Source organism: Clinocottus analis, unplaced genomic scaffold (genome assembly GCF_023055335.1).
Source record: "Clinocottus analis isolate CAN_PGR_092001 unplaced genomic scaffold, fCliAna1.0.p SCAF_13, whole genome shotgun sequence".
Taxonomy (NCBI): Eukaryota; Metazoa; Chordata; class Actinopteri; order Perciformes; family Cottidae; genus Clinocottus; species Clinocottus analis.
In genome coordinates, this window is record NW_027175854.1 from 118,915 (window position 1) to 143,005 (window position 24,091).

Below are 24,091 nucleotides of genomic sequence, written 5' to 3' on the forward strand. Positions count from 1 at the left end.
ATCAGGAATACATGATCAACAATAACTATAACTCACATGTGTCGTGTTCAAACTCCCCCGTACACTCTTCATCTTCATCATCATCATGCACTGGAGCTGCTGCAGGTGATGAAGAGGAGGGCTGGTGTTGCTAGGGAACAACACCTCCCACGCCGGCCTGTGATTGGCCGGCCGACGAGGTGTCCCTGAACGCGGCGCTGGACAGAAACACGGAGCGTTCACTTTTCTGTTTGTTTATTTGAATGAAGTGAAACATCGACAGATTCTTTTTGTTTTCATCTTTTAAATTTAGCTGCAAAGAAACAAAGAACCGTTGCTTTAATCTGAAAGTTTCTGTACATTCTGTGAGATATGTTCTGAGAGAACAGAAGTCAGAAAGAGGCCTCGAACCCACCGCCAAAACAAGGATTACATGTAAGCCCCGCCTCCCCATGCCCCGCCCCCCTCCCATGCCCCGCCCCCGGGTTTAAAGGGTTCTCTCCTTCAGTCAAACCGGGTTCTCCTGGTGCAGAACCTCGTTGGGTTGCTGAACCCGCCAGAGACCAGAAGCTTTGGAGCAGTCAGGACTCAAGGTCCACTTACTGGCTTCCTCTGCAGCGTTCTACCGCGTCTTCCTCATCTTCCTCATCCTCGTTCAGTCCACAAGGGAACCTTGAGCTCGGGTCGAGTTTAAAACCTGAACACTGAAGCCCGGTTTCACTCAAACAGAAAACCCTTTAACCCAGTAATCTAGCCCAGCCCAGTAAATACCCCGCCCCCCCCAGGATAATACCCATTAATCTAGCCCCCCAGGATAATACCCCTAACCCCCCCCCCCCCCCCCCCCCCCCCCAGGATAATACCCCTAAATCTATATGTTGTAAAAAACAAAAGAAGCCGTCACATTGAAAAGAGGGAACAGTTCAAATGTACAAATATAATAATATAATATAAATGTCAATACTCGCTCCGCAGAGCTCAGTCAGACCGTTGGCATGAGAAGGGATGGATTCATGAACGTGTGTGTGTGGGTGTGTAAGTGTGTGTGGGCGTGTAAGTGTGTGTGTGTGTGTGTGTGTGTGTGTGTGTGTGTGTGTGTGTGTGTGTGTGGACACAGCGTCACTTCCTCCCCCGCCAAAATAAGACGCTGATAGAAAGAAAGATGTCGTCCCAGAAACCAACAGACTGTAAGGTGGGTTTGCCAGAGCAGAACCAGAACCAGACCGGATCAGACCAGAACCAGAGGGGATCAGACCAGAACCAGAGGGGATCAGACCAGAACCAGACGGGATCAGACCGGATGGTTGTGATTCAGCAGGTTCAGTCCTTAACTATGATATTTAATAGATGAAATAAATTAAGCACGATGAGAGTCGCTCTGAACGGCTTCTTCTTCTGCTCTTAAAAGGAGAGAAGGGGGGAGGGAAGGAAGCAGGGAGGGAAGGAAGCAGGGAGAGGAGGGAGGAGAGGGGGCAATAGGGCCAGAATAGAGAGGAGAGGAGGAGAACAGAGAGCAGGGGGTAGGAGGTGGGAGTAAAGAGGAGTAGGGGAGTAAGAGGGAGAGGAGGAGCAGGGAGGAGTGGGTGCAGTCGGGGGTTAGGCCTGTGCGGTGGTGCCGTTCTTGTCCGGGGGTCCCGGGCTGGCCGGCAGGTTGTTGGGGGGCGGGGCCTCCTGCTTGCTGTCCCGGCGGGGGGGCATCCTCTCGTTGATGCGGTCCAGACCTCGAGCCTCCTCGAAGCTCTGGATCTTGTGCTGCGGGTCGAAGCCTTGAATGGCTGAAGAGAGAGGACCACGTCAGAGACCCGGAGCCGCTCGCTCATTATGTATATGTATGTATGTATAAATATATGAATATATATGTGTTGCAGAATATCAGCCTTCATAGGAACACAGGCAGTTATGATTCTAAATATACAGCATACTGGGAACACTGGTCAGACCAGCAGAGAAACTTACTTCAGAACCGGAACGGGACGACATGAAGACAAAGAAACACACGTTCAGTAAAGGAACATTTCACTGGTGCTGTTATTGTTGTTATTCATGTTAATATAGGAGTAATAATAATAGTTAGCATTCATTGTATTATAGTTATTATTATTGTGATGATAATAATTACAAATATTACAGTAGTAATTATTATTACTGGTATTATTACAGTTATTAAGTCATATTATTAATAATAATAAAAATAATAAAAACAACTGTCAAACAATCTCCATTGAGCAAAAAGATCAGATGACAATACAAACTGATTCTAATGAACCCAACGGAACATATTCATGCTGCTTATGAACACCGAAGTGGTCTCTGTGGACCCCATGAGACCATGAGACCCCATGAGACCATGAGACACCATGAGACCTCATGACACCATGAGACCATGTGACACCATGAGACCTCATGACACCATGAGACCTCATGAGACCATGAGACCTCGTGACACCATGAGACCTCGTGACACCATGAGACCTCGTGAGACCATGAGACCTCGTGACACCATGAGACCTCGTGACACCATGAGACCTCGTGACACCATGAGACCTCGTGACACCATGAGACCTCGTGACACCATGAGACCTCGTGACACCATGAGACCTCGTGACACCATGAGACCTCGTGACACCATGAGACCTCATGACACCATGAGACCTCATGACACCATGAGACCTCGTGACACCATGAGACCATGTGACACCATGAGACCTCATGACCACGTGAAACAGGTACGGACAGGAAGCGGGCGGTTGCGTACCTCGTGCCTCCTCTGCCTCGACGGTGGCTGTAAGCGTGAGGAGGAGAACCCCGAACCAAGGAGAGAGAGAGGGAACGTTATCCATCAATGCATTCAGTCAGTCCTGTTCATCTTCATCATCATCATCATCAGCATTACAATAATGTTAGAGGAACCACATGTCAAGTAGAAGTCAGAATGTCAGGTGGGAGTCGGGTGAGGTGGGAGTCGGGTGGGAGTCGGGTGAGGTGGGAGTCGGGTGGGAGTCGGGTGGGAGTCGGGTGTCAGGTGGGAGTCGGGTGGGAGTCGGGTGGGAGTCGGGTGGGGTGCTCGGCTGCGTTGGCTCTCACCGCTCTGGAGAGTTCTCCGACCTCCAGACAAAACCCCCACCGGCAGCGTTCCTGTGGGGGTCAGGCCCTTCAGCTGCAACACACTCTCGTTCTCCTCTCTGTCAACACAAACATGTCAATAAATATATAATGTGATATAAATATGATATGCATAACAGTGATTTAATCTAAACTTTACTAGACCAGCTTTATGTCAATCAAACAGTAGAGCATGTGTTTTATCTGGTGTTCCACAAGAGTCCATCATAGGACCACAGGTTATGTTGCTTGAGCTTCATCAAGAGGAAACTTAAAGGGACAATACCGATGCGCATAATCGAGGTAAACACATTAAACTATTGTACTAACGGAAGCAGAAGTACATCTCTAAGTACGTAATTCATCAGACAGCTCTAGTTACTTTACAGATTTAGAATTTTAATCCACTAATAAATAAAACACAGAGGTGAAGACCCACCTGAGCACGGAGAAGACTCGGGCCATCTTTCCAATCGCCCGGATCTTATTCCTGATCACCTCCTTCCTGACGGCTGGAGTTCCACCTGCACAACGAGAGGAGAAGCGGGTCAGAGCTCCACTCCTTCACTTACAGCTGGAGATCTGAAGCACACTGTTAGTGACTTATGTGCTCTGAAGGGTCTTTATAACGCTGCTGCTCCAGGGGAAGACGTTCACACCGTCCTTTAACCTGACGACACCACGCGTCAACTTCCTCCTCTGCAGCAGTATATTCAGGGATAAAGTGTATACACACAGAAGAAGTGTACTTCACTACAGATCGCCTCATAGAGAGAATAATGTGGATCCATTCAGGAGTATTTAAATATGTGTCTGTGAGAAAAACGCTATGTTATTTAGTTGTAGGAAAGTGGCAATGCAGCTTTAAAGACTCTCTTTGGTGCGTTCAAGGACAATCTGACATCCAGGCTTCATCAGAGGAAAAGGCGACGTGATGATGACCTACGTTGTATGTTTTTTAATCATTCAAGAAGAAGCACGTGTAAAGTCTTGACTTCACTCGGGGAGTAAACAGAAGAGACGGTGAGGTGCGATGATGATGATGATGATGATGGTGTTACTTCCTCTTACCTTCACACGTGTCGTCTCCTTCTGACATGAGCTCGTCGTCAGAGCAGATGTTCAACACGTTCACCAGCATCTCCGTGACTGAGGAAACATCCACAGGGTTCATTAGGAAAAAACATCCTCAAAGAAAAGTTTGCTCTCATTTTGAAGCCTCTGCTGATTCCTAAACATCTGTATGAACATCTGTATGAGGAACATCTGTTTGAGGAACATCTGTATGAGGAACATCTGTATGAGGAACATCTGTTTGAGGAACATCTGTTTGAGGAACATCTCCATCATAAGCATTAGTATGAACATCTGTATGAGGAACATCTGTATAAGGAACATCTGTATGAGGAACATCTGTATGAGGAACATCTGTATGAGGAACATCTGTATGAGGAACATCTCCATCATAAGCATTAGTATGAACATCTGTATGAGGAACATCTGTATAAGGAACATCTGTATGAGGAACATCTGTATGAGGAACATCTGTATGAGGAACATCTGTATGAGGAACATCTCCATCATAAGCATTAGTATGAACATCTGTATAAGGAACATCTGTAAGAGGAACATCTGTATGAACATCTGTATGAGGAACATCTGTATGAGGAACATCTGTATGAGGAACATCTCCATCATAAGCATTAGTATGAACATCTGTATGAGGAACATCTGTATGAGGAACATCTGTATGAGGAACATCTGTATGAGGAACAGCTGTATGAACATCTGTATGAGGAACATCTGTATGAACATCAGTTGCCGCTCACCTTTCTCTCCGACGAAGGGCAGAGACCAGGTGAAGACGTCCATGAAGTTGGGCAGCCAGTATGGGTGAGGAGAGCAGTTGAACTGACGGATGTTCATCACATTATTCTCATATTTCAGCACCGCCGCTGAGAACAAAAACACACACATTTACATTTTCTACTTCGTGGTGCACTTCCTGTCTCCTGTTGCCAGGGCTTCAAGGTCTTCCACCTGTTGCCATGGTTCCTCTTACCTTTGTTATTGTACACGTCCAGGTAGTTCGGGGCAGAGAAGATGGTGATTAAAGAAGGGAAGCCTGTCGTCTGACTTTTCCTGTACATTCGATACCTGACGGACAGAGTTTACCCATGAGATGAAGATCCAATGAACGGTTAAAGACGATGAAACAAGGTACGGGCGGAGGTAAAAAGACACAATAAAATATGATGAAGAAAAGATTAAAGAAGATAAAACAAGTTACGGGTCGAGATAAAAAGACAAGACTTTACTGATCTGTGTGATGAATTACACTAAAATGATTATAATTAATAAAATATAGGAGATAGTGGAGTGCTGAATTTAAAAAAGCTGTTCATGATGTAAACATTTAGACTTCAGGTGTCAAACCTTTTTGTCTGGATAATCTATTATTATGATATTAATATCTGAAGGTATTTAGTTATAGTGTACATTAAAGTATGTAGTACTATAATAGTGTCAATACATGTGCAGTATATGTTACACACAATAGGACAATCGACAGGAAGTGTACTTTTGGGGAAAAGAAGAAATGAATAGAATATAAATACATGAAAAACATTATTATTAACAAGTCGTAATATTACTGAAGGAAAGCACTCACCCTGCATCCTGAGCTTCATGAGCTCGTATTACTGACAACAAGTTGTTGTTCATCAGGAAGTCACATACTGCTGGGTAACTGGAAGAAGAAGAAGAAGAAGAAGAAGAAGAAGAAGAAGAAGAAGAAGAAGAAGAAGAAGAAGAAGGAGAAGAAGAAGAAGTAGAAGAAGAAGAAGGAGAAGAAGAAGGAGAAGGAGAAGGAGAAGAAGGAGAAGGAGAAGAAGAAGAAGAAGAAGAAGAAGAAGAAGAAGAAGAAGGTTGGTCCTCGTCATCATCGTCAACAACAACAACAGAAGACATGAGACGATGAAGGAACAGATGAACAAACAGATCAATGAACAGTATTTCAGTCCCCAGGTCTGGAAGCTAAAAACTGATTAAACTAATACATTTATTGATGAAATGAATACATCTATTGATGTAACTTAAACATCTATTGATTCAACTTCAACATCTACCCTTCTTCACACATCCGGCTCCTAAAACAAACCAGCGGGCTCTGAACAGGCGTGACCTCGTGTGGCTTAAGTACAAATATGAAGACGGAGCAGAGAAGGCTAATATGTATTTTTCTGGCGATAAGCCGTTGTTTTGAAGCTTCACATCCCGGCAGAGCCTCGTACCTGTAGAAGTACGAGCAGCCTCTCACGCTGTTGTGGCAGAAGTGCTCCTGAGTCTTCTCCGAGCCGTAGTCCTCCCCCGGGTCGGACCACAGCAGGTCACACATGGGCCCGAAGGCCGGAGGCTCCTTGAACCGGTCCAGCTGCAACACAGAGGCACTTCAGGACCATGCAGGACCCGAAGTAGATCTTATTATTAATAATATTATTATTCATACCTTCCGGATGTCGTCCAGACAGGTGACCTCCGGGCTCAGACCTCCATGGACACACAGGAACTGCTGGTTGAGGAGCGCAGCCAGAGGGAGGCAGTCGAACGCATCCATGCAGGCGTCATACACCTTCTCAGAGTACTTGATCTTACCTGCACACACACACACACACACACACACACACACACACACACACGTCACAGGCCTGCGGGACAGGTCACAGGTCACATCTTGGGGTCTGAGGACTCACACTCCTGCTTGAAGGTGAAGTACTCGGTGAGATGTCGGCACTCGTGGTTTCCTCTGAGCAGGAAGAGGGTGTTGGGATGGTTGATCTTTAGCACCCACAGGAACAGCACACACTGAGGGAGATCAAGAATACCCTGTTCACAGTATGCTATGAGTATTAATACATACTGAACACTGGACTTCAAACTATTGCTTCAAACTTTTTAAACTTCAAACTATGAACAATATATTTAATAAAAAAAGACAGGCACTTGTTGCATTGGCACTAATTATTTAAATTACACCTTAAATTACATTTAATGTAACGCTCAATCCGAGAACACACACACCCTGAAGACACACACTCTCTGAGGACACACACAGTCCTTCCCTCAGATTGTTTTAGAAATGGGACACAGGCCGAGCCTTGAGGCAACAAGAGAGGTGTGTGTGTGTGTGTGTGTGTGTGTGTGTGTGAGTGTGTGTGTGTGTGTGTGTGTGTGTGTGTAGTCAGGAGACAGCCGACGCCGTGTCTTTCATTACTACCACTATTTAAAGAGACTCTGCTAAGCCCGAGCCGAGCAGCAGGCCGCCCCACTAAATGTCAGGGGTGTGTGTGTGTGTGTGTGTGTGTGTGTGTGTGTGTGTGTGTGTGTGTACCTCGATGCTGAAGTAGCCCCGGTCCACGTAGTCCCCCAGGAACAGGTATCGGGTGCTGCTGGGGGATCCGCCCACCTCGAACAGCTTCATCAGGTCGAAGAACTGTCCGTGGACGTCTCCGCACACTGAACACACAAACACGGCTTAGTGTGCGCCCTCAGGTCAAAGTCCACATGTTTCTGATTCACGGGAAACTTTGTGTTTGAACTACGAACAAAGATTCTATAAAAGCACTTCTTTAGAATGAAGAAAATAGAACCATGTCTCTTTAAGGGGTACCTGTGATGGGCGCCTCCACCTCCAGCATGCACTTCTCCTGCCGCAGGATGGCGGCCCCGTCGTTGATGATCCGGAGCGCCGTCTCCTCCTCCAGCCGGCCCTCCTTCACCAGGTGGGCCTTCAGCACCTCCACGCTGGGCCTCCCGTCCACGTACAGGTCCTTGACGGACAGGCGAGTCCCGGGAGGGTACGGCACCGCTAAGGGGGCAAGACAGGACGGGTCAGCACGCTGAAGACAGGACGGGTCAACACAATAAAGACAGGACGGGTCAACACACTGAAGATAGGACGGGTCAACACAATGAAGACAGGACGGGTCAACACAATGAAGACAGGACGGGTCAACACAATGAAGACAGGACGGGTCAACACACTGAAGACAGGACGGGTCAACACACTGAAGACAGGACGGGTCAACACAATGAAGACAGGACGGGTCAACACAATGAAGACAGGACGGGTCAACACAATGAAGACAGGACTGTGTAAACTGCAGCTTCAGACTGCAGGCGTCATGTCGACGTGTTCAGGCTCGCAGACAAAAGGAGGAAATACCAAAGCGCTTAATAAGACCAGCGTCTCGGAGGACCGGAGCTGAAGGATCAGGAAGTTCTTCCAGCTGAAGGAGCTTCGACGACTCCTCTGGTTGTATGGAAGTCTATACTTCATGTGTTAAAGCTAAAGAGATCGCTGCAATCTCACACAATCTCACTCTCTCATGCACGCACACAAGCACACAAGCACACAAGCACACACAGAGAAACGGAACCAGGTCACACACACACTATGCCATCAGCTGGAGCTCCTGAACTGGTTCATGCTCAGCAGAGGACCACTGGAGGCCGATGCGAGTCCCCAAAGATCAGTTGAGTCTCGGTTGTGAAACAAGGCGTTCACATAAAAGCCAGTCACATTTCCCTTCAAAATAAAAGGCCTGCTTCTCTCTGGAACCAGAAACAGAACAGTTTTTAATGTTTCTGATGAATTTAAAGCTCCGTTTTTGGCTGCCTGTTTGATGCGTTCAAGGACCGTCTGACAGATGACAATCAGCTCGTATTGTTCTGCAGATTGTTTGAAGGGTCAGTTAACATCCAACAGCTTCCTGTGGTCCTTCCTAGCAGGAAGTCTTTTAAACATTTAACCCTGGCTGTTGAATTTTGTCCTCGTGGGCCACCGTAGCTGCTGTGGTCAGCTGCCAGACAAATATAAACAAAACCGTGGGAATCGAACAGATGGTCTTTATCCAGGTGATGAAATATCACCATGAGGAGACCAGTATGTTACTGGGAGCTGTAGGTGAATGTTACATCCTGAGTGATGAAGGAGCAGTGTGCTGCTGTGAAGCTCTGAGTCTCATCAAGGACACTTCAACACGAAACTATGGAGACCAGAGATGAACCGCTAGCTGCTGCTTTCAGGACCAACCCTCTCCATGAGCACGACAACTTCACACAGGCATTACAGTTACCTCCTGATACCTGGGCTACATGTAACTCACTCTCAGGCTACAAAGACTCACTCACGGGCTACAAAGACTCACTCACGGGCTACAAAGACTCACTCACGGGCTACAAAGACTCACTCACGGGCTACAAAGACTCACTCACGGGCTACAAAGACTGTGAAATGAGCCGATGTCTTTTCGTAATTTTCTAAAAACAGCTGTTGAAAAGAGAAGACTTATATTCAGGCCAACACACACACACACACACACACACACACACACACACACACACAGTAACACACACATGCACACACAGTAATTCACACATAGTAACACACATATGCACACACAGTAAAACACACTCACTCACACTCTCTCTCACACACACACACACACACACACACACACACACACACACACACACACACACACACACACACAGTGAACAGTTTCTCAACATGAACATCTGTCCGGGCAGCTAAGCTAAGACGCTAACTCATTAGCATGGATTGGTTAACGTGCACCCATAACCCTGCCTCCCCATGGGGGTCCGGGTTGGAGGGGTCCGGGTCAGAGGCAGGGGGGTAACCCTGGACCTGAACCTGAGTCTGACCCCCCCACACACACCGGTAACGGGTAGCGGGGCTTTAGCTCGGCTAGCCGCCTAGCTGTGAGTGAACTTCCTGGACATAAAGGAGACAGGAACCTTTCACGGGCCGCTCGGTGGTCGACATCTGGGTCTGGTTCTGGGTCTGGTTCGAGTTCGGGTTCGGGTCCTTCGCCGACATGCTGCCTCCTCGTCGAGCTGCAGCTCGGACAGAAAAACACAAAAGTGTGTAAAAGTACTCTGATCAATTCCTCCTGGAGCAGCTGGGCTGAGCTAGCTGGCTAAGTTTAGCCAAGCCGAGCCGAGCCGAGCCGGACTAAGGGGTTCGGGTGGGGGGGAGGGGGGATCTAACGGACAGATCAACGTCCCGGTGAAGTCCCGCTCTCTCTGCACTGCTGCCAAGCCGCGCTCTCTGCGTCTCAGGCGGATCTGCTGCTCCAGGAAACGGCCCGATGGTGCGTTCAGGAGCCGCAGATGGTGCGTTCAGGAGCCGCAGATGGTGCGTTCAGGAGCCGCAGATGGTGCGTTCAAGAGCGTCAGATCATCGCCCCACTGGGTCCCGGTATTCTCCGTCGTGATCCGAAGTGTCGTCCAGACCCTCTGTCGGATTACAATAATCCGCCGCAAGTGGATGTCCTACAACATGGCTCGGCGCGGGGGGTTGTGGGTAATGTAGTATTGATGAGACGTCACTGCGCCGCATTCAAGGTCCGCTGAGCCGAGGCGTCATAACCACATCAATAAATATAACATGTATACACGCTATGCAACGTGTTATTCATCTGGAGAAACGTCGCAAGCTGGTGTTGTAGTTTTAAAATGATCAAAGTTACATTTGTAGTAAAAGAGGTTCTTTGTACTCTGAGAGTCATATTAATGCACATTAAAGACAATACACAGTTATTAGATGGATTATGAGCCTATAATAAAGATAATATATGACTATATGTGTACTACGTTCTCCTGCTACGTGAATACAACTTCTTATGCATCAACAGAAAGACTGCAGCGCCGCCACGTGGCCGGAAGGAGCCGCTGCACCTACAGTGTTTAATATAATACAGTCATATAGTTTAAGTGTTTCATATAATACATTCATATAGTTTAAGTGTTTCATCCGATTCATTCATATAGTTTCATAAAAGTGTTTTATATGAATACAAACCAACTTATTTTCAGTCGAAGGATCCACAAACTGGATGAGAGGAAAAATAATACAAAATAAATAATATAGTGTTTACAATGAATAAATATCTGAACACAAAGAAAAGTTTGATCAGAAAAAAAAAAACTTTATTAACAAAAGATAATATTTTATATAAATAAGAAACTCCACCATCATCGTATGTCTGAAGAGAAACACCTGAGTCACACCTTTTGGTACCAACATCACCTGTTAGTACCAACAGGTGAGGTCACACTTGTTGGTACAGGTGAGGTTACACTTGCTTTGCTGGTGACAGGTGAGGTCACTCCTGCTGGTACCAACAGGCGAGGTCACACCTCATGGTAACAGGTGAGATCACACCTGATGGTATAGGTGAGGTTACACGTGCTTTGCTGGTTACAGGTGAGGTCACACCTGCTGGCAACAGGTGAGGTCACATGCAGGCTGGAGCTGCAGCGTCCGTGAGGATGAAGAAGGCTAGGCAGAAGGCAGGTAGCTGCAGGTGTTTAGCCGGAGGAAGAAGAGTTCCTTTCATCTCGGGAAGAGTTTCGTCGTCCTGCATCTTTATCACGTCTCCGTTCAGCCTCACACACCTGCAGCACACACACAGTACTATTCACACACCTGCAGCACACACACAGTACTACTGTATGACCGTGTACTTCTACTGCAATGTAATGTGAAGTATTATAGTATTAAATACTAGTATTCCAGTAGTATTGTTATGCATGTAACATTGACTCCACAGGAATAAACCACAGCATATTGTCAGGGTACTTTTTATCAGAATATCTATGCAACTGGTTTGGAAGAAGCACCTGGAGTCGAGCCCCGCCTCCCCCGGCCGGTCCGCCTGCAGCACGAAGGCCTCCACCGAGCCTCCAGCGAGCCGGGCCGGCAGCGACAGTCGGGCCGGCTGCTCCCCGAGGTTCATGCCGATCAGCGTGACGGCTCCGCTCCGGTACCTGACACGGGAAAGAGCGGTCAGAACAAGATGGCCGACACACCGGCAGAACAAGATGGCCGACACAACGGGTACCTCTCTCTGCTGGAGCAGTGCAGGTACAGACGCACGCGCCTCCTTTCAGCGCCGCCGACCAGGTCCACATTCAGCACCTCCGGACCCACCAGCCGCTTGTAGAGGACCGACAGCCAGTAGTCCTGAGGAGAGTTCCCATCATGCATCAGGAGACATTTGAAATGCACACCAGTATTTTTAAACACAGAATTACATTTTGTTCAGATTAGAAACGAACAATTATTAACTTAAAAACAATCTCACAGGAAGTGGATCCAGGTTTTCATCCACCAGGTGATAACTCCCAGAGCCAATGAACACCTGACGCATCACCACATCCAGCCCCAGTCTGGCTGCCAGGCCCAGTTTATCCAGCCACCTGCAGACAGCAAGAGGGACCGTAGCATGCTAATAACACTGTAACACCAGCTAATAACACTGTAACACCAGCTAATAACACTGTAACACCAGTTAATAACACTGTAACACGTGTTAGTAACACTGTAATATGTGTTAATAACACTGTGACATGTGTTAATAACACTGTGACATGTGTTAATAACACTGTAATATGTGTTAATAACACTGTAACATAACAGAAACCTGACACTGATACGTGTGATAATGACACAGGAATGTGTGTGTGTGTGTGCGTGTGTTATAAAGAGACAGAGAGAGAGAGAGAGAGAGAGAGAGAGAGAGAGCAACTTTAAGTGTCATGTGACCGGCTGCCAGGTAATCAGTAAACTCAATAAACTAGATAAAGTCCTCCTGACTGACCATGTCCCTCCTGTTTCAGATAATCAAGCAGGAAATCAGCACCGGAGCTCTGAATCGACTCCAGCTGGACCTGGTCTTGACTTGATATGGACCTGGTCTTGACTTGGACCAGGTCTTGTTGGAAGTGGTACTCAAAGACATTAATAAACTCACATGAATCCTGCAGCGAACGTGTCCGACAGCCCCGCTGCTCCTCCTCCGTACGCAGAGCTGGTCTCTCCGAGCCAAACCGGTTTACCAGGAGAGACCAGCTTCACTTTCTGAAGCAGAAAACATACTTTAAATTCTTTACCGTCACGCATGTCAAACGTCGAGGCGTCGACATATATACATATATATATGTATATATGTACACATTTTTACCTCCAGGACTTCTTTGGTCTTGAAGGCCAGAGTGTCCAGAATCTCAGGATCTATAAAATCCTCCAGAGACGTGTCTCGTCCATTCACATAATAACTAACAGGACAAAGTGAATGAATAGTATTATGGTGTGTACTTCATGAAGTACACCAGTGTTTGTGTAGTCTGAGGTTAAAGTAAAGGTGAACTCACTGGTGCCAAGTACAAGCGTCCACGGCCTCAGCGCCAGTCTGCAGGAAGCTGCAGCAGAAACAAGCCGGTTAGAAGAAGAAGAAGAAGAAGAAGAAGAAGAAGAAGAAGAAGAAGAAGAAGAAGAAGAAGAAGAAGAAGAAGAAGAAGAAGAAGCCGTTGAATAAACAGCTTCTCTTTATATCTTTGGTTTCTTTTTTAATATAATCTCAGAATTTAACGACATTTGCATACATTTATACAGCGCTGCAAACACACACAAACACACACACACACACACACACACACACCCCTCCAGTAGATCTACCCGGTGGTCTCGAGGCTGACCGACGTCCGGCCCGAGCAGCCGGGCGTGGCGGTAGCATTTGGATCGTGACATCATCTCCCTGAGGCGAGTGAAATCCCGTCCGAGCTGGTTCCCGTCCACTCGGATCCCGGCCTTCTTCTCGTAGCTGTTCGGTTCTGAAACAGACCTCCAGTCTCATTTTGATGCAGACGCCATGTAGCCTACATGTGGAGGCGTCGTACCGTTGGCGTACCGTTGCCCAGCTCCCAGGACATCTGGTACCGCCTGGACTCGCAGTACTGCAGCAGCGAGGCGGCGTTGCTGCTGTTCCAGGTGTTGTTGGCGGTTCTGAGCAGAGCGTTCAGCCCGAAGATCAGATCCATGCCTGAGCAGTTGGTGAAGGAGTGCAGCAGGTCTACGGTGTACTCTGTGTGGAGGGGGGGAGGACGGGTAAGTATTCTGACCATTTTACTGTAGTACCAGTACTCCTGTCTAAAGACTTTACTGCAGTAAAAGTATGTAATGTGTGGGACCCAGAGGAACCCTGAGGGACCCAGAGGGACTGTACACACTAATACCTGTGTACTGGACTGTCCTGTACTTCCCCTGCAGGTCTTCTTTCATCAGGGTCAGCTGCTGCTGGGTCCAGTCCTTCTTCAGCTGGTCCTCCAGCCCCGACGGCAGCTGCAGCCGATCACAGGACGCATCTAACAGCGGCAGCTGTGGTTATTTATCACATTGCTCCTTATAGATGGAACGTCTGCTGAACAACAGTTACGAATTGTGCTTCATGGACGTGATTATAATACATGTAGTGTATTTATGAAAAACAATTACATTATAAAATAGCTATAACTTTGTGGTTGTGCTTAGGCCACCAGCTGGGGCACAGGGACTCTTTCCTCGGGGTTAGACCTCTGAACCTTCTGATTACATTATTATGCAGAAGTGTCTGATTAATAAATATTGAAGACTAAAAGTTTCATCATCAGTACACCTGCAGAGAGCCTGAGCGTGGACCGGACCGGTTACCTGCAGGGACCCCCTGGGGGGTGAAGACCATGAAGTCTTGTCTCGTCCCCCCAAACCTCAGGAAAGACGGACTCAAGGCCTTCGCCAGCGTCCTCAGCTTCGTAGAGCTGGAGAGGAAACCGTGATCAATATATTACATTATTATATTATATGGACTAGAAGACTGTGTGGAGGATCTGATCCTCTGAACCTTTGAAGAGAAAACAAGATTGTAGAGAATGAAGCGGCTATACATCTTCTGATGTAGAAACACATGAACTTAAAGTCATCCATTGTTCTGCTGTGTCTCAGTTTAACTCACTGTTGTGTTGTTGACTCTCCCAACGCACTAACACTCTATGAATAGTTATTATTGTTATTTTAAATCATGTGATGATGCCATTGTGCTTCTCTTTGGTACATGTCTGTGAACAGAAGCTCATGTCAAATCTCTTTATACAAACATGAATATTAATAGTTTGAGAGGATTCAGGATTTAAGCAGCTTTAAAGGAAGTTAGAGGAAGATTAAACTAACAGGATCCAGTGGAGCCGATGAAAGCTCCTTTATTAAATAAAACATCTGTATTAAATAAAACATCTGTATTATAAACAAAACATCTGTATTATAAACGAAACAGCAGCTTTATTAAAGCCGGATTCAGCGGCTCGTCCCGGAGCTCTGCAAGCCGACAGACACGCACCTCAACAGGGACATGAACTTCTCCTCTGCCGCCAGGCTCGCGTCGATGGTGACGGACAGAAAGCGTGGGTCCACCCGGCGGACCGCCGCGGACAGGTCCGGCACCAGAGCCCAAGGGTTCCGGCCCAGGTGTGCGGCGGTCTGGGTCCAGAGGAGAGCCGGAGCCAGAACCAGAACCAGCGGCAGCGTCGCGCACTCCATGACGACACCCGTCGCTTCCTCCCGCTTCACGCCGAGCCGCGCGCCCTTCTTCCGGGTTCTGGCCCACTGGAGCCGATGAGCAGCGGGTCCAGATCCCGGTCCAGCTCCGGGACCGGATCAGCCCGCTCACACCAGCAAAACCGGGTTCAGGGTACTTTTACAGGACTGAAGCAGAACTTACTACAAGTCCAGCATTCAAAAAGTACAGAAGTATTTTAGAGAATACTATCAAAGTACTCCACGGGCAGATTACTGTTGAAGGAGTACTTTTACTTTCATCTCATATTTCAAATCGGTAATGACAGTACAAAAATAGTTTTAAAGAAACTACTAGCTTCAAATTGTACTTCAATTGAGTACTAATTGTGGTGGAAAGTAACTCAAGTACTTTAGTACAGTATTGATGTACATTTCAAAACACATTTTACCACATTTATTACTAATAAATGATGTAATATTATAGATCTTATAAAGTAATTAACATGAACTGCACTTTTAAAGTGATAAACACAATAATGTAATAATATAAATTATTCTGAATAATAACAGATTAACGTGTGTTATCTCTATAATACAGCAGTGATGCCCCTAGTGGACACCAGGAGACTAACATGTATTAGCTTCCATAGTGACACATATGAGTAAATAACTTAAAAACAAGTCAGAATTTATAATAAAAGCTGATATAATACTATGATTTTTGTGTGCATATGGGGCATTTTTGTACATAAAGATCTGAACATCTGTATTTTTCCTCCGCAATTTATTACAGGAGCTGATTTTGACCTAACAACATTCAAAACAAAACAATAGACAAACACACCTTACACAACTACTTTTACCACATTATTATTTACAATGAAGATATTAAGTGAACATCATTTTAATAAGGTTCATATATCAAACAAAGGAAGCAGTAAATAAACAAACAAAGAGAATAAAACTTCTCCGTGATAATAAACTTAAAGGAGTCGTGTTTCAGCTGCCGGTAGATCTGAAGGCTTCGTCAGCAGCTGGTCCACTTCCTCCTGCAGAGCTGCAGCCTTTTCATTCAGCAGCATCTGGAACACACAGAGACGTCATCTGACGGACACCAACACGATCAATAACATGCTAGATGTCTGATGGACACCAACACGATCAATAACACGTTAAACATCTTATGGACACGAACATGATCATTAACACTTCAGATGTCTGACGGACACCAACACGATCATTAACATTGAACATCTTATGGACACCAACACGATCATTAACATTGAACATCTTATGGACACGAACATGATCATTAACATTGAACATCTTATGGACACCAACACGATCATTAACATTGAACATCTGATGGACACCAACATGATCATTAACATGTTAGACGTCATCTCAGAAGCCACCACAACAGGGGAGCGCTCACTTTAGCCGAGGCCACAATCTGACGGGCTTGTTTCTGGAACAGGTGTTCTATCGTGTTGGAGAGGACGACCGTGTCGGCGTTCGCCAGGTGAGTCAGAGTCTTGTAGCCGGCGTTGTAGAGCTGCTTGGCTCTGTACTGGAGAAGAAGAAACAACAAACAGTTTAATGTGTTCTGAGGGTGAAGTCAGATCAAACTAAAACTGTTGAACATATTGGCTTCGCGTTCGATTATTGTTTATTCTCACCTTCATGACTCCTCACTGACCTTCATGACTCCACAATGACCTTCATGACTCCTCACTGACCTTCATGACTCCTCACTGACCTTCATGACTCCACAATGACCTTCATGACTCCTCACTGACCTCCATGACTCCTCACTGACCTTCATGACTCCTCACTGACCTCCATGACTCCACAATGACCTTCATGACTCCTCACTGACCTTCATGACTCCTCACTGACCTCCATGACTCCTCACTGACCTCCATGACTCCTCACTGACCTTCATGACTCCTCACTGACCTTCATGACTCCACAATGACCTTCATGACTCCTCACTGACCTCCATGACTCCTCACTGACCTCCATGACTCCTCACTGACCTCCATGACTCCTCACTGACCTCCATGACTCCTCACTGACCTCCATGACTCCTCACTGACCTTCATGACTCCTCACTGACCTCCATGACTCCACAATGACCTTCATGACTCCTCACTGACCTCCATGACTCCAGCCACCTCCATCAGAGGGATGAGTTCAGCCGCCACGCAGTAGCTCAGCCTTCTGGTCAGCTCCGTCAGCAGAGCCCTGAAAGGCCAGAACTCCTCCAGCTCCTGATCACAGAGACAGAACTGTTAGGTCCTCAGCAGACCTGAGACCAGTCCAGGTGGTCTCCGGGCCTCAGACCTCGTACCTCGGTGAAGTGCAGCACGCAGGAGCAGAAGGCCGAAGACGAGCTGAGCAGACTCTGGACGAAGCCTCGACTCAGCTGGAAGCGCTCGGCCACCGTCCACAAGTTGGCCTCCTTCAGCAGAGAGAACAGCACCAGAGCCAGATACATCCGGCCCACCACCTCCATGTTTACAGACTGGAACAACAACAACAACAACAACAACAACATGGTTACATTCACAAACAACACCACCTCCATGTTTACAGACTGGAACAACAAAAACAACAACAACAACAACAACAACAACAAAAACATGGTTACATTCACAAACAATCTCTGTGGGCTCTTTAATAACTATCGCTCTCTACGATTATTGCTTCACAGACTTCTCCCTCTCCAGGCTTCACCTCAGTGTGACACCTGTGTGTTACACCTGTGTGTTACACCTGTGTGTGACACCTGTGTGTGACACCTGTGTGTGACACCTGTGTGTGACACCTGTGTGTTACGCCTGTGTGTGACACCTGTGTGTTGAAACGCAGCTTCTTACTTTTCTCACTGTCTGTCCTGCAGCTTTTCTCGCGATGAAACTCTCCGGCACTCCGACGGTTGCAGACATCTTCTGCTCTGCAGCCGACAGCTGCGTGAACTGCAAGGAGACAACAACACTGGGTTACAACAACACACTCCTCAGAAACAGGGGAGGTTGTAGCGTCCCCCAGGTACCCACCTGTCTGAAGTACACCATCCAGTCCGGCTTGCACTGCGGGATCATGTCGTAAGGTGTGACCAGGTACACCAGGTGGAGGCAGCTGTTGAGCAGCAGACCCTCCAGACCTTGAGAGAGGTCTTTGTACAGAACGCCACAGTAGATCAGATCCACTGAGCCTGAGGAGTCAAAGAGTGGCACGAAAACATGAAGACATGTGAAAACATGAAGACATGTGTGAAAACATGAAGACGTGTGAAAACATGAAGACGTGTGAAAACATGAAGACATGTGTGAAAACATGAAGACATGTGAAAACATGAAGACGTGTGAAAACATGAAGACATGTTCCTCTGAAGCTCACCTTTAAAGGCGGCTCTCCCCAGCTTGGTGATCGTCAGCTGTTGGCCAGCAGCCGTCCCCGTGATCAGGTCTTTGCTCTCCAGCAGGTCCAGGCAGCGCCGCACGGCCGCCGGCAGACTCGTGTCGGCACACAGCTGCTCCCGCTGGACGAACAGCAGCGTGCCGCACAGGAAGTCCAGCACCCGGTCCACCGACGAGGAGATCTGCAACACGGGTTTTTGGGTTATTCCGGTTCTGCCGGCCGCATTCGGACAGCAGGAAGGAATAAACGGAGCTTTACGTTCAATCCAACGAGCGACAGAATGAGACTCAGGAGGCCTTTCCCATCGCCGAGCAGCAGGTTGCTGAAGCAGGTTTCCATCGGAGCGCAAACCAGTGTTTTAGCCTGGGAACAAAGACCACGACCAGATCAATACACGCCAGTGACCCTCATACACATATTATAAAGACCACGACCAGATCAATACACGCCAGTGACCCTCATACACATATTATAAAGACCACGACCAGATCAATACACGCCAGTGACCCTCATACACATATTATAAAGACCACGACCAGATCAATACACGCCAGTGACCCTCATACACATATTATAAAGACCACGACCAGATCAATACACGCCAGTGACCCTCATACACAGGGGGGTCCACACCTTTTTCACAGAAGGCCACAAACAAAAATATATGAACGGCTGGGCCAGTCAGAGGTGAGGTACATCATAAAATGAATCAAATGAGGTAAATTATGATGGATAGATTGATTGATAGATTTAGCACTGACCTTGTCCTTGTCCCTGTCCTGCAGGATGAGGACGCTCTCTCCCACGGAGTCGATGCCGGCTCGACCGGCTCGGCCCACCATCTGTTTGTACTGGCTCCTCTTCAGGAAGTCAGCGGCCACGAACGGCGAGCGCAGGATCACTCTGATTGGAGCGAGGGCATGAAAACATCTCACCTTTAACATGTCACCTGTCACCTGGATGATTCTCCCGGACCGTCAGCGGCTCACCTGCGTGCAGGAAGGTTGATCCCTGCAGCCAGCGTGGAGGTGCATGTGAGGAGGCAGAGCACGCCGTTGGAGTACGCCTCCTCCAGCAGCTTCCTCTCCTCCGAGGTGAGCCCGCTGTGGTGATAGGCCAAACCGTACGGCACCGTCCTGCGGAGCACCGGGCACACCGAGCCGCCGCCGCCGGCCTTCAGCTCCCGGAGGAGGACCAGCTTCTCCTCTCTCCTGAGCTGCAGGAACTCCCTGAGAGAGGACAGGGTCACTCTTTAGGACGTGTGGGTCACTCTTTAGGATGTGTGGGTCACTCTTTAGGATGTGTGGGTGACTCTTTAGGATGTGTGGGTCACTCTTTAGGACGTGTGGGTCACTCTTTAGGACGTGTGGGTCACTCTTTAGGACGTGTGGGTCACTCTTTAGGACGTGTGGGTCACTCTTTAGGACGTGTGGGTGACTATTTAGGATGTGTGGGTCACTCTTTAGGACGTGTGGGTGACTCTTTAGGACGTGTGGGTCACTCTTTAGGACGTGTGGGTCACTCTTTAGGACGTGTGGGTCACTCTTTAGGACGTGTGGGTCACTCTTTAGGACGTGTGGGTCACTCTTTAGGATGTGTGGGTGACTATTTAGGATGTGTGGGTCACTCTTTAGGACGTGTGGGTGACTCTTTAGGACGTGTGGGTCACTCTTTAGGATGTGTGGGTGACTCTTTAGGACGTGTGGGTCACTCTTTAGGACGTGTGGGTCACTCTTTAGGATGTGTGGGTGACTCTTTAGGATGTGTGGGTCACTCTTTAGGACGTGTGGGTGACTCTTTAGGACGAGTGGGTCACTCTTTAGGATGTGTGGGTCACTCTCTCAGACATGGGACTCAGTCCGTCAGACGTGTGTCTCACTCTCAGGTGACTCTGTGACTCACTCCTTCAGGTACTTGCAGACCATGCCCACCACGTTCTCACAGTTCTTCTTGGTTGGACAGAAGACCAGACAGGAATGTGCTGGAATGACTTCGTTCACCAGGGCGATGATGTGGTCCGGGTCCGTCTTCGTCATGGAGCTGGAGTACTGAAGACGAGGACCGGACTCATTGTGAGGAACGTTATTGATCTATCTTCATCTCTTGTTCAGCTTTTACACGTGTGTCCGGATATAAAAGAAACATAAAAGCTGCCAAATGCTGTTCCTCTTCAAACAAACAGGAAGTGAATATTTTATTTACCTTAAAGTTGAGAAGACGTGAGAATTTAAAACATTCTTCTTCCCTTGGATCGACCTCATAGATGGTGTCATTCAGTTTAACGTACTCCTTCAGCTGGACCTGAACGCAACACAGAACTGGTTTACTTCTAGTACTACAAGTACTACTGCTACTACTAGTACTGATGCTATCACTATTGTGGGTATAAACGTGTGCGTAAGGAGGGATGTAGGATGTCTGCAGCCGTGAGCTTCATAACACAACGTGTGTCATCGTCACTTTTAAAACACTCACAGGCCTGAAGTCATTGCTGTAATTTTCCGCCCTCAAGAACGTCTGCAGGTCTTTGATGTTTCCCAGAGTGGCGCTCATTCCGATAATCTGAGTACTTTCTGGAAGAGAGGCGAGAAGAATCATTTAGTTCAAAAGCTTTTTCGGGGGTTTAACGTCTGAGGTCAAAGCGAAGGACTCACTGGTCGTGTGGAGAACTTTGGCCAGCGTCATCTCGATGATCGCTCCTCTGCTGCCGTCACCCAGCATGTGAAGCTGGAAGACACGTGAGCATTAGGCCTTTCACCTCCACCGCACATCTCAACCCAATACGACTCAAGCTACCTCATCAACCACCACCAGGCCCAGGTCATCCACCCTGCTGGTCTCGATCAGGGAGTTGACGAGGCTGTGGGCCTTCTCTATCGTGGCGATGTACACCGATCTGTTGTTTCTTCTCTTCACTGGAGGAAACCGTCCTTTACTGCCAGCGTACTCCTCCACCATGAAGTCCAGCTCCAGGCCCAAGCTCGCTAAGCCACGCACCTGCAGGAGAAACACCGGTTCTGACTGGTGGTTCAGGATGAGCTCGTAAAAGAAAAATGTGTTGAAGATGTAAGAGTCGTTCTCTGACTGTTTAATCTTTCTGTCGCTTGAGAAAAGGATCTTTGGGAGTCCTTGAACTAACTTTACTGGACGTGGCTCGTCTCTTACCTTCTCCTGCACCAGCGATATGTACGGTAGGATGAACAGGCAGTCTTTCCTTCTGCACAGCAGCTCACGGAGGACCAGGATCTCTGCAACCAGAGTTTTTCCTCCGCTGGTGGGAAGAGAGTAGATGAGGTTCCTCCTCTGCTGAACACAGTCCAGGTTCAGACACGTCTCCTGCCAGTCTGGAACAGGAGCAGGACATTGAAGGACGTTAGCTTAGCACAGAGACTGGAAACAATGATCTTGGAAATGTATCACTTTATAACCTCTGTTTTTTCTCTCTGAATATTACTCCTCTGGCTCAATCCTAATATAACTGAATATCTTACATTTGGTCTCTGAGAAACTGGGATAGCTATTGTTTGATCTTTTATGGAACGGATGAAAAGTGAAAACACGGTGTAAAGAAATCAATGTGAAGACAATAATTGGTAATTGCGGGCATAGTCGCTCACAATGAAATGATTATTGAACATATCTAAAAAGACCCTAAAAATGTCCCCACAACACAAAGCCATATCTTCAACACTTCATCATGAATCCTCACATTATAGAACATGGAGTTAGCTAGCTGAGGAAAAGATCCGTCACCATATAAATCCTTGATTCCTCTTAGTTTGAACATCAGCTCCTTCACTCGGGAGGGTAGCCCAAAGAACGGCCCGAGGTCCGGGGTCTCCGGCCTCACAGCCTCCATGGCCCGCATGGCGATGCTGATCTCCTCGGAGACCACGGCTTCCCTCAACACAGCGCTGCGCGAGACGCTGGAGGGAGCTGCTGCGTTGCAGAGCATCGTCCTCTTCATCTGGTCCGCCACGCTCCTCCTGGGCCTCCTGGTTCCCTCCTCCTTCTCCACATGGTCTCTGAGGGGAGTGGAGGTCTGACCTCCGTCCTGCAGCCGTCGGGTCTCTGCCGTCTCGTCGACTAGTTCTTTAAACTGCTGCTGGCTGGCGGGAAAGTCCTCCAAGACTTCGTCTCCCAGCAGGTCCAGGATGGAGTCTGTGAGAACATCTTCCCGCGACTGTCTGCGCCTCAGAGCGGTGAAGTCGGGCTGATCACACCGCCTTTCCTTCTGCTCGGCCTCGTCCAGCTTGGCCAGCAGAGAGTCATCCTCCAGGAGGCTGTCGTAGTCCCCGAACAGGTCCTCGCTGTCGCTGCAGTACTGCAACACAACACACAGCGTTAACCTGCCGCTCTCATCCGGATCAGCCGAATTTTCTTCCTCTTACACTGCAAAAATTATCTTTATCTTTATCAAATAGTTAATTGTTTGGTGAATAAATTGTCACAATATATTGAAACATGGACATCTCAGTCCTCCAAAGACCAATATAACAAACGTCTTGATTCAAGATGTTCAGTTTCTTATCGCAGAAGGGTAAGAAATATTCCTTTTGTACGTCTCTCATAACTCATAGTTGGACATCACTGGTTGTCAATAAGAACCTGAGCAGCCGGTCCCTCAGACGTGACGTCGCTGAGCCTGCAGCTGCTGGCTCCGCCCCTTTTCCCAGCAGGCATCAGGGGAGGCTTCAGGTTGTCCCTCGACCTCTTCCTCGAGGACACTCTTTTTATTCGGATGTCTGGTTCACCAGCAGCATTCATCACTGGTCAACTAGTAAACACACAGCTGTGCATCACTAGCCTAGTTAACTAACTTGCTAGTCAGTTTAACCACCTGGACGTTAGCTTCTTCGGGGCAGTTGGACCTCTGACTCTCTAATTTGGTCCCTAAATGAGACAGTTTTTCACTATAAACACTGCTAATTAATCTCAAACTCCCGTAATAACGTATACAAGTTGGTTTCCAAAGTAATTAAAAGTATTATGTCCATTAAAGCTTAGATTTACCGAGGAGGTTCAACAGCTCGGCGAACATCATGTTCAAAATATCTGTGTCCTCAGAGCGAGAGAGGGATCCTCCGTCGTTTCCGTCTTCGGTTCACCGGTTAACTACCAGCATCGTTTCCTTACTTGTATTAGTTAATCTCGAGCAAACGTCTGATA

At 47.6% G+C, this 24,091-nt stretch overlaps 3 protein-coding genes across 4 annotated transcripts; all 3 read right to left on the bottom strand.

The window, feature by feature from the left end:
* Positions 1-834: 834 nt before the first annotated feature.
* On the bottom strand, positions 835-10,443 carry ppp3ccb (protein phosphatase 3, catalytic subunit, gamma isozyme, b). Its single transcript, XM_068574167.1, has 14 exons — positions 9,901-10,443; positions 7,751-7,948; positions 7,472-7,596; positions 6,834-6,945; positions 6,590-6,735; positions 6,375-6,514; positions 5,753-5,830; positions 5,144-5,238; positions 4,911-5,036; positions 4,153-4,230; positions 3,521-3,605; positions 3,064-3,161; positions 2,735-2,761; positions 835-1,745 (listed from the first exon to the last, which is right to left on the bottom strand). Exons 1-14 carry the CDS (start codon positions 9,980-9,982, stop codon positions 1,576-1,578), a joined length of 1,560 nt encoding a protein of 519 aa, XP_068430268.1. The 5' UTR covers positions 9,983-10,443; the 3' UTR covers positions 835-1,575.
* Positions 10,444-11,072: 629 nt separating this feature from the next.
* On the bottom strand, positions 11,073-15,517 carry hpse (heparanase). The gene is made up of 12 exons (XM_068574158.1): positions 15,318-15,517; positions 14,636-14,742; positions 14,182-14,310; positions 13,857-14,030; positions 13,608-13,779; positions 13,321-13,368; positions 13,131-13,224; positions 12,921-13,027; positions 12,252-12,366; positions 12,009-12,130; positions 11,788-11,934; positions 11,073-11,562 (listed from the first exon to the last, which is right to left on the bottom strand). Exons 1-12 carry the CDS (start codon positions 15,515-15,517, stop codon positions 11,403-11,405), a joined length of 1,575 nt encoding a protein of 524 aa, XP_068430259.1. The 3' UTR covers positions 11,073-11,402.
* A 794-nt stretch (positions 15,518-16,311) lies between these two features.
* On the bottom strand, positions 16,312-24,077 carry helq (helicase, POLQ like). Of its 2 annotated transcripts, XM_068574872.1 has the most exons (19): positions 23,936-24,077; positions 23,531-23,699; positions 22,676-23,246; positions 22,088-22,266; positions 21,719-21,919; positions 21,577-21,649; positions 21,398-21,495; positions 21,125-21,223; positions 20,825-20,970; positions 19,912-20,151; positions 19,684-19,825; positions 19,181-19,285; positions 18,902-19,103; positions 18,559-18,716; positions 18,379-18,477; positions 17,850-18,023; positions 17,656-17,769; positions 16,932-17,066; positions 16,312-16,578 (listed from the first exon to the last, which is right to left on the bottom strand). In XM_068574872.1, the coding sequence occupies exons 2-19, from the start codon at positions 23,687-23,689 to the stop codon at positions 16,480-16,482; spliced, it is 2,994 nt and encodes a 997-aa protein (XP_068430973.1). In that variant the 5' UTR covers positions 23,690-23,699; positions 23,936-24,077; the 3' UTR covers positions 16,312-16,479. The 2 variants fall into 2 exon arrangements, with proteins under 2 accessions (XP_068430973.1, XP_068430974.1); XM_068574873.1 differs by having other exon boundaries at positions 16,312-16,600; positions 23,531-24,075.
* Positions 24,078-24,091: the final 14 nt, after the last annotated feature.

Coding starts and splice junctions, on each gene's coding strand:
- ppp3ccb (XM_068574167.1), bottom strand. CDS start 9,982: ATGTCGGCGAAGGACCCGAACCCGAACTCGAACCAGACCCAGAACCAG. Junction 5,831..6,374: donor GGCTGCTCGTACTTCTACAG/GTACGAGGCTCT, acceptor TTCTTCTTCCAG/TTACCCAGCAGTATGTGACT. Junction 4,231..4,910: donor GCCCTTCGTCGGAGAGAAAG/GTGAGCGGCAAC, acceptor ATGTTTCCTCAG/TCACGGAGATGCTGGTGAAC.
- hpse (XM_068574158.1), bottom strand. CDS start 15,517: ATGGAGTGCGCGACGCTGCCGCTGGTTCTGGTTCTGGCTCCGGCTCTC. Junction 13,028..13,130: donor AGACCAAAGAAGTCCTGGAG/GTAAAAATGTGT, acceptor TTTCTGCTTCAG/AAAGTGAAGCTGGTCTCTCC. Junction 12,367..12,920: donor ACGTTCGCTGCAGGATTCAT/GTGAGTTTATTA, acceptor TGCTGTCTGCAG/GTGGCTGGATAAACTGGGCC.
- helq (XM_068574872.1), bottom strand. CDS start 23,689: ATGAATGCTGCTGGTGAACCAGACATCCGAATAAAAAGAGTGTCCTCG. Junction 20,971..21,124: donor CACGTCTTCTCAACTTTAAG/GTAAATAAAATA, acceptor CCTCGTCTTCAG/TACTCCAGCTCCATGACGAA. Junction 19,826..19,911: donor ATCAACCTTCCTGCACGCAG/GTGAGCCGCTGA, acceptor CGCTCCAATCAG/AGTGATCCTGCGCTCGCCGT.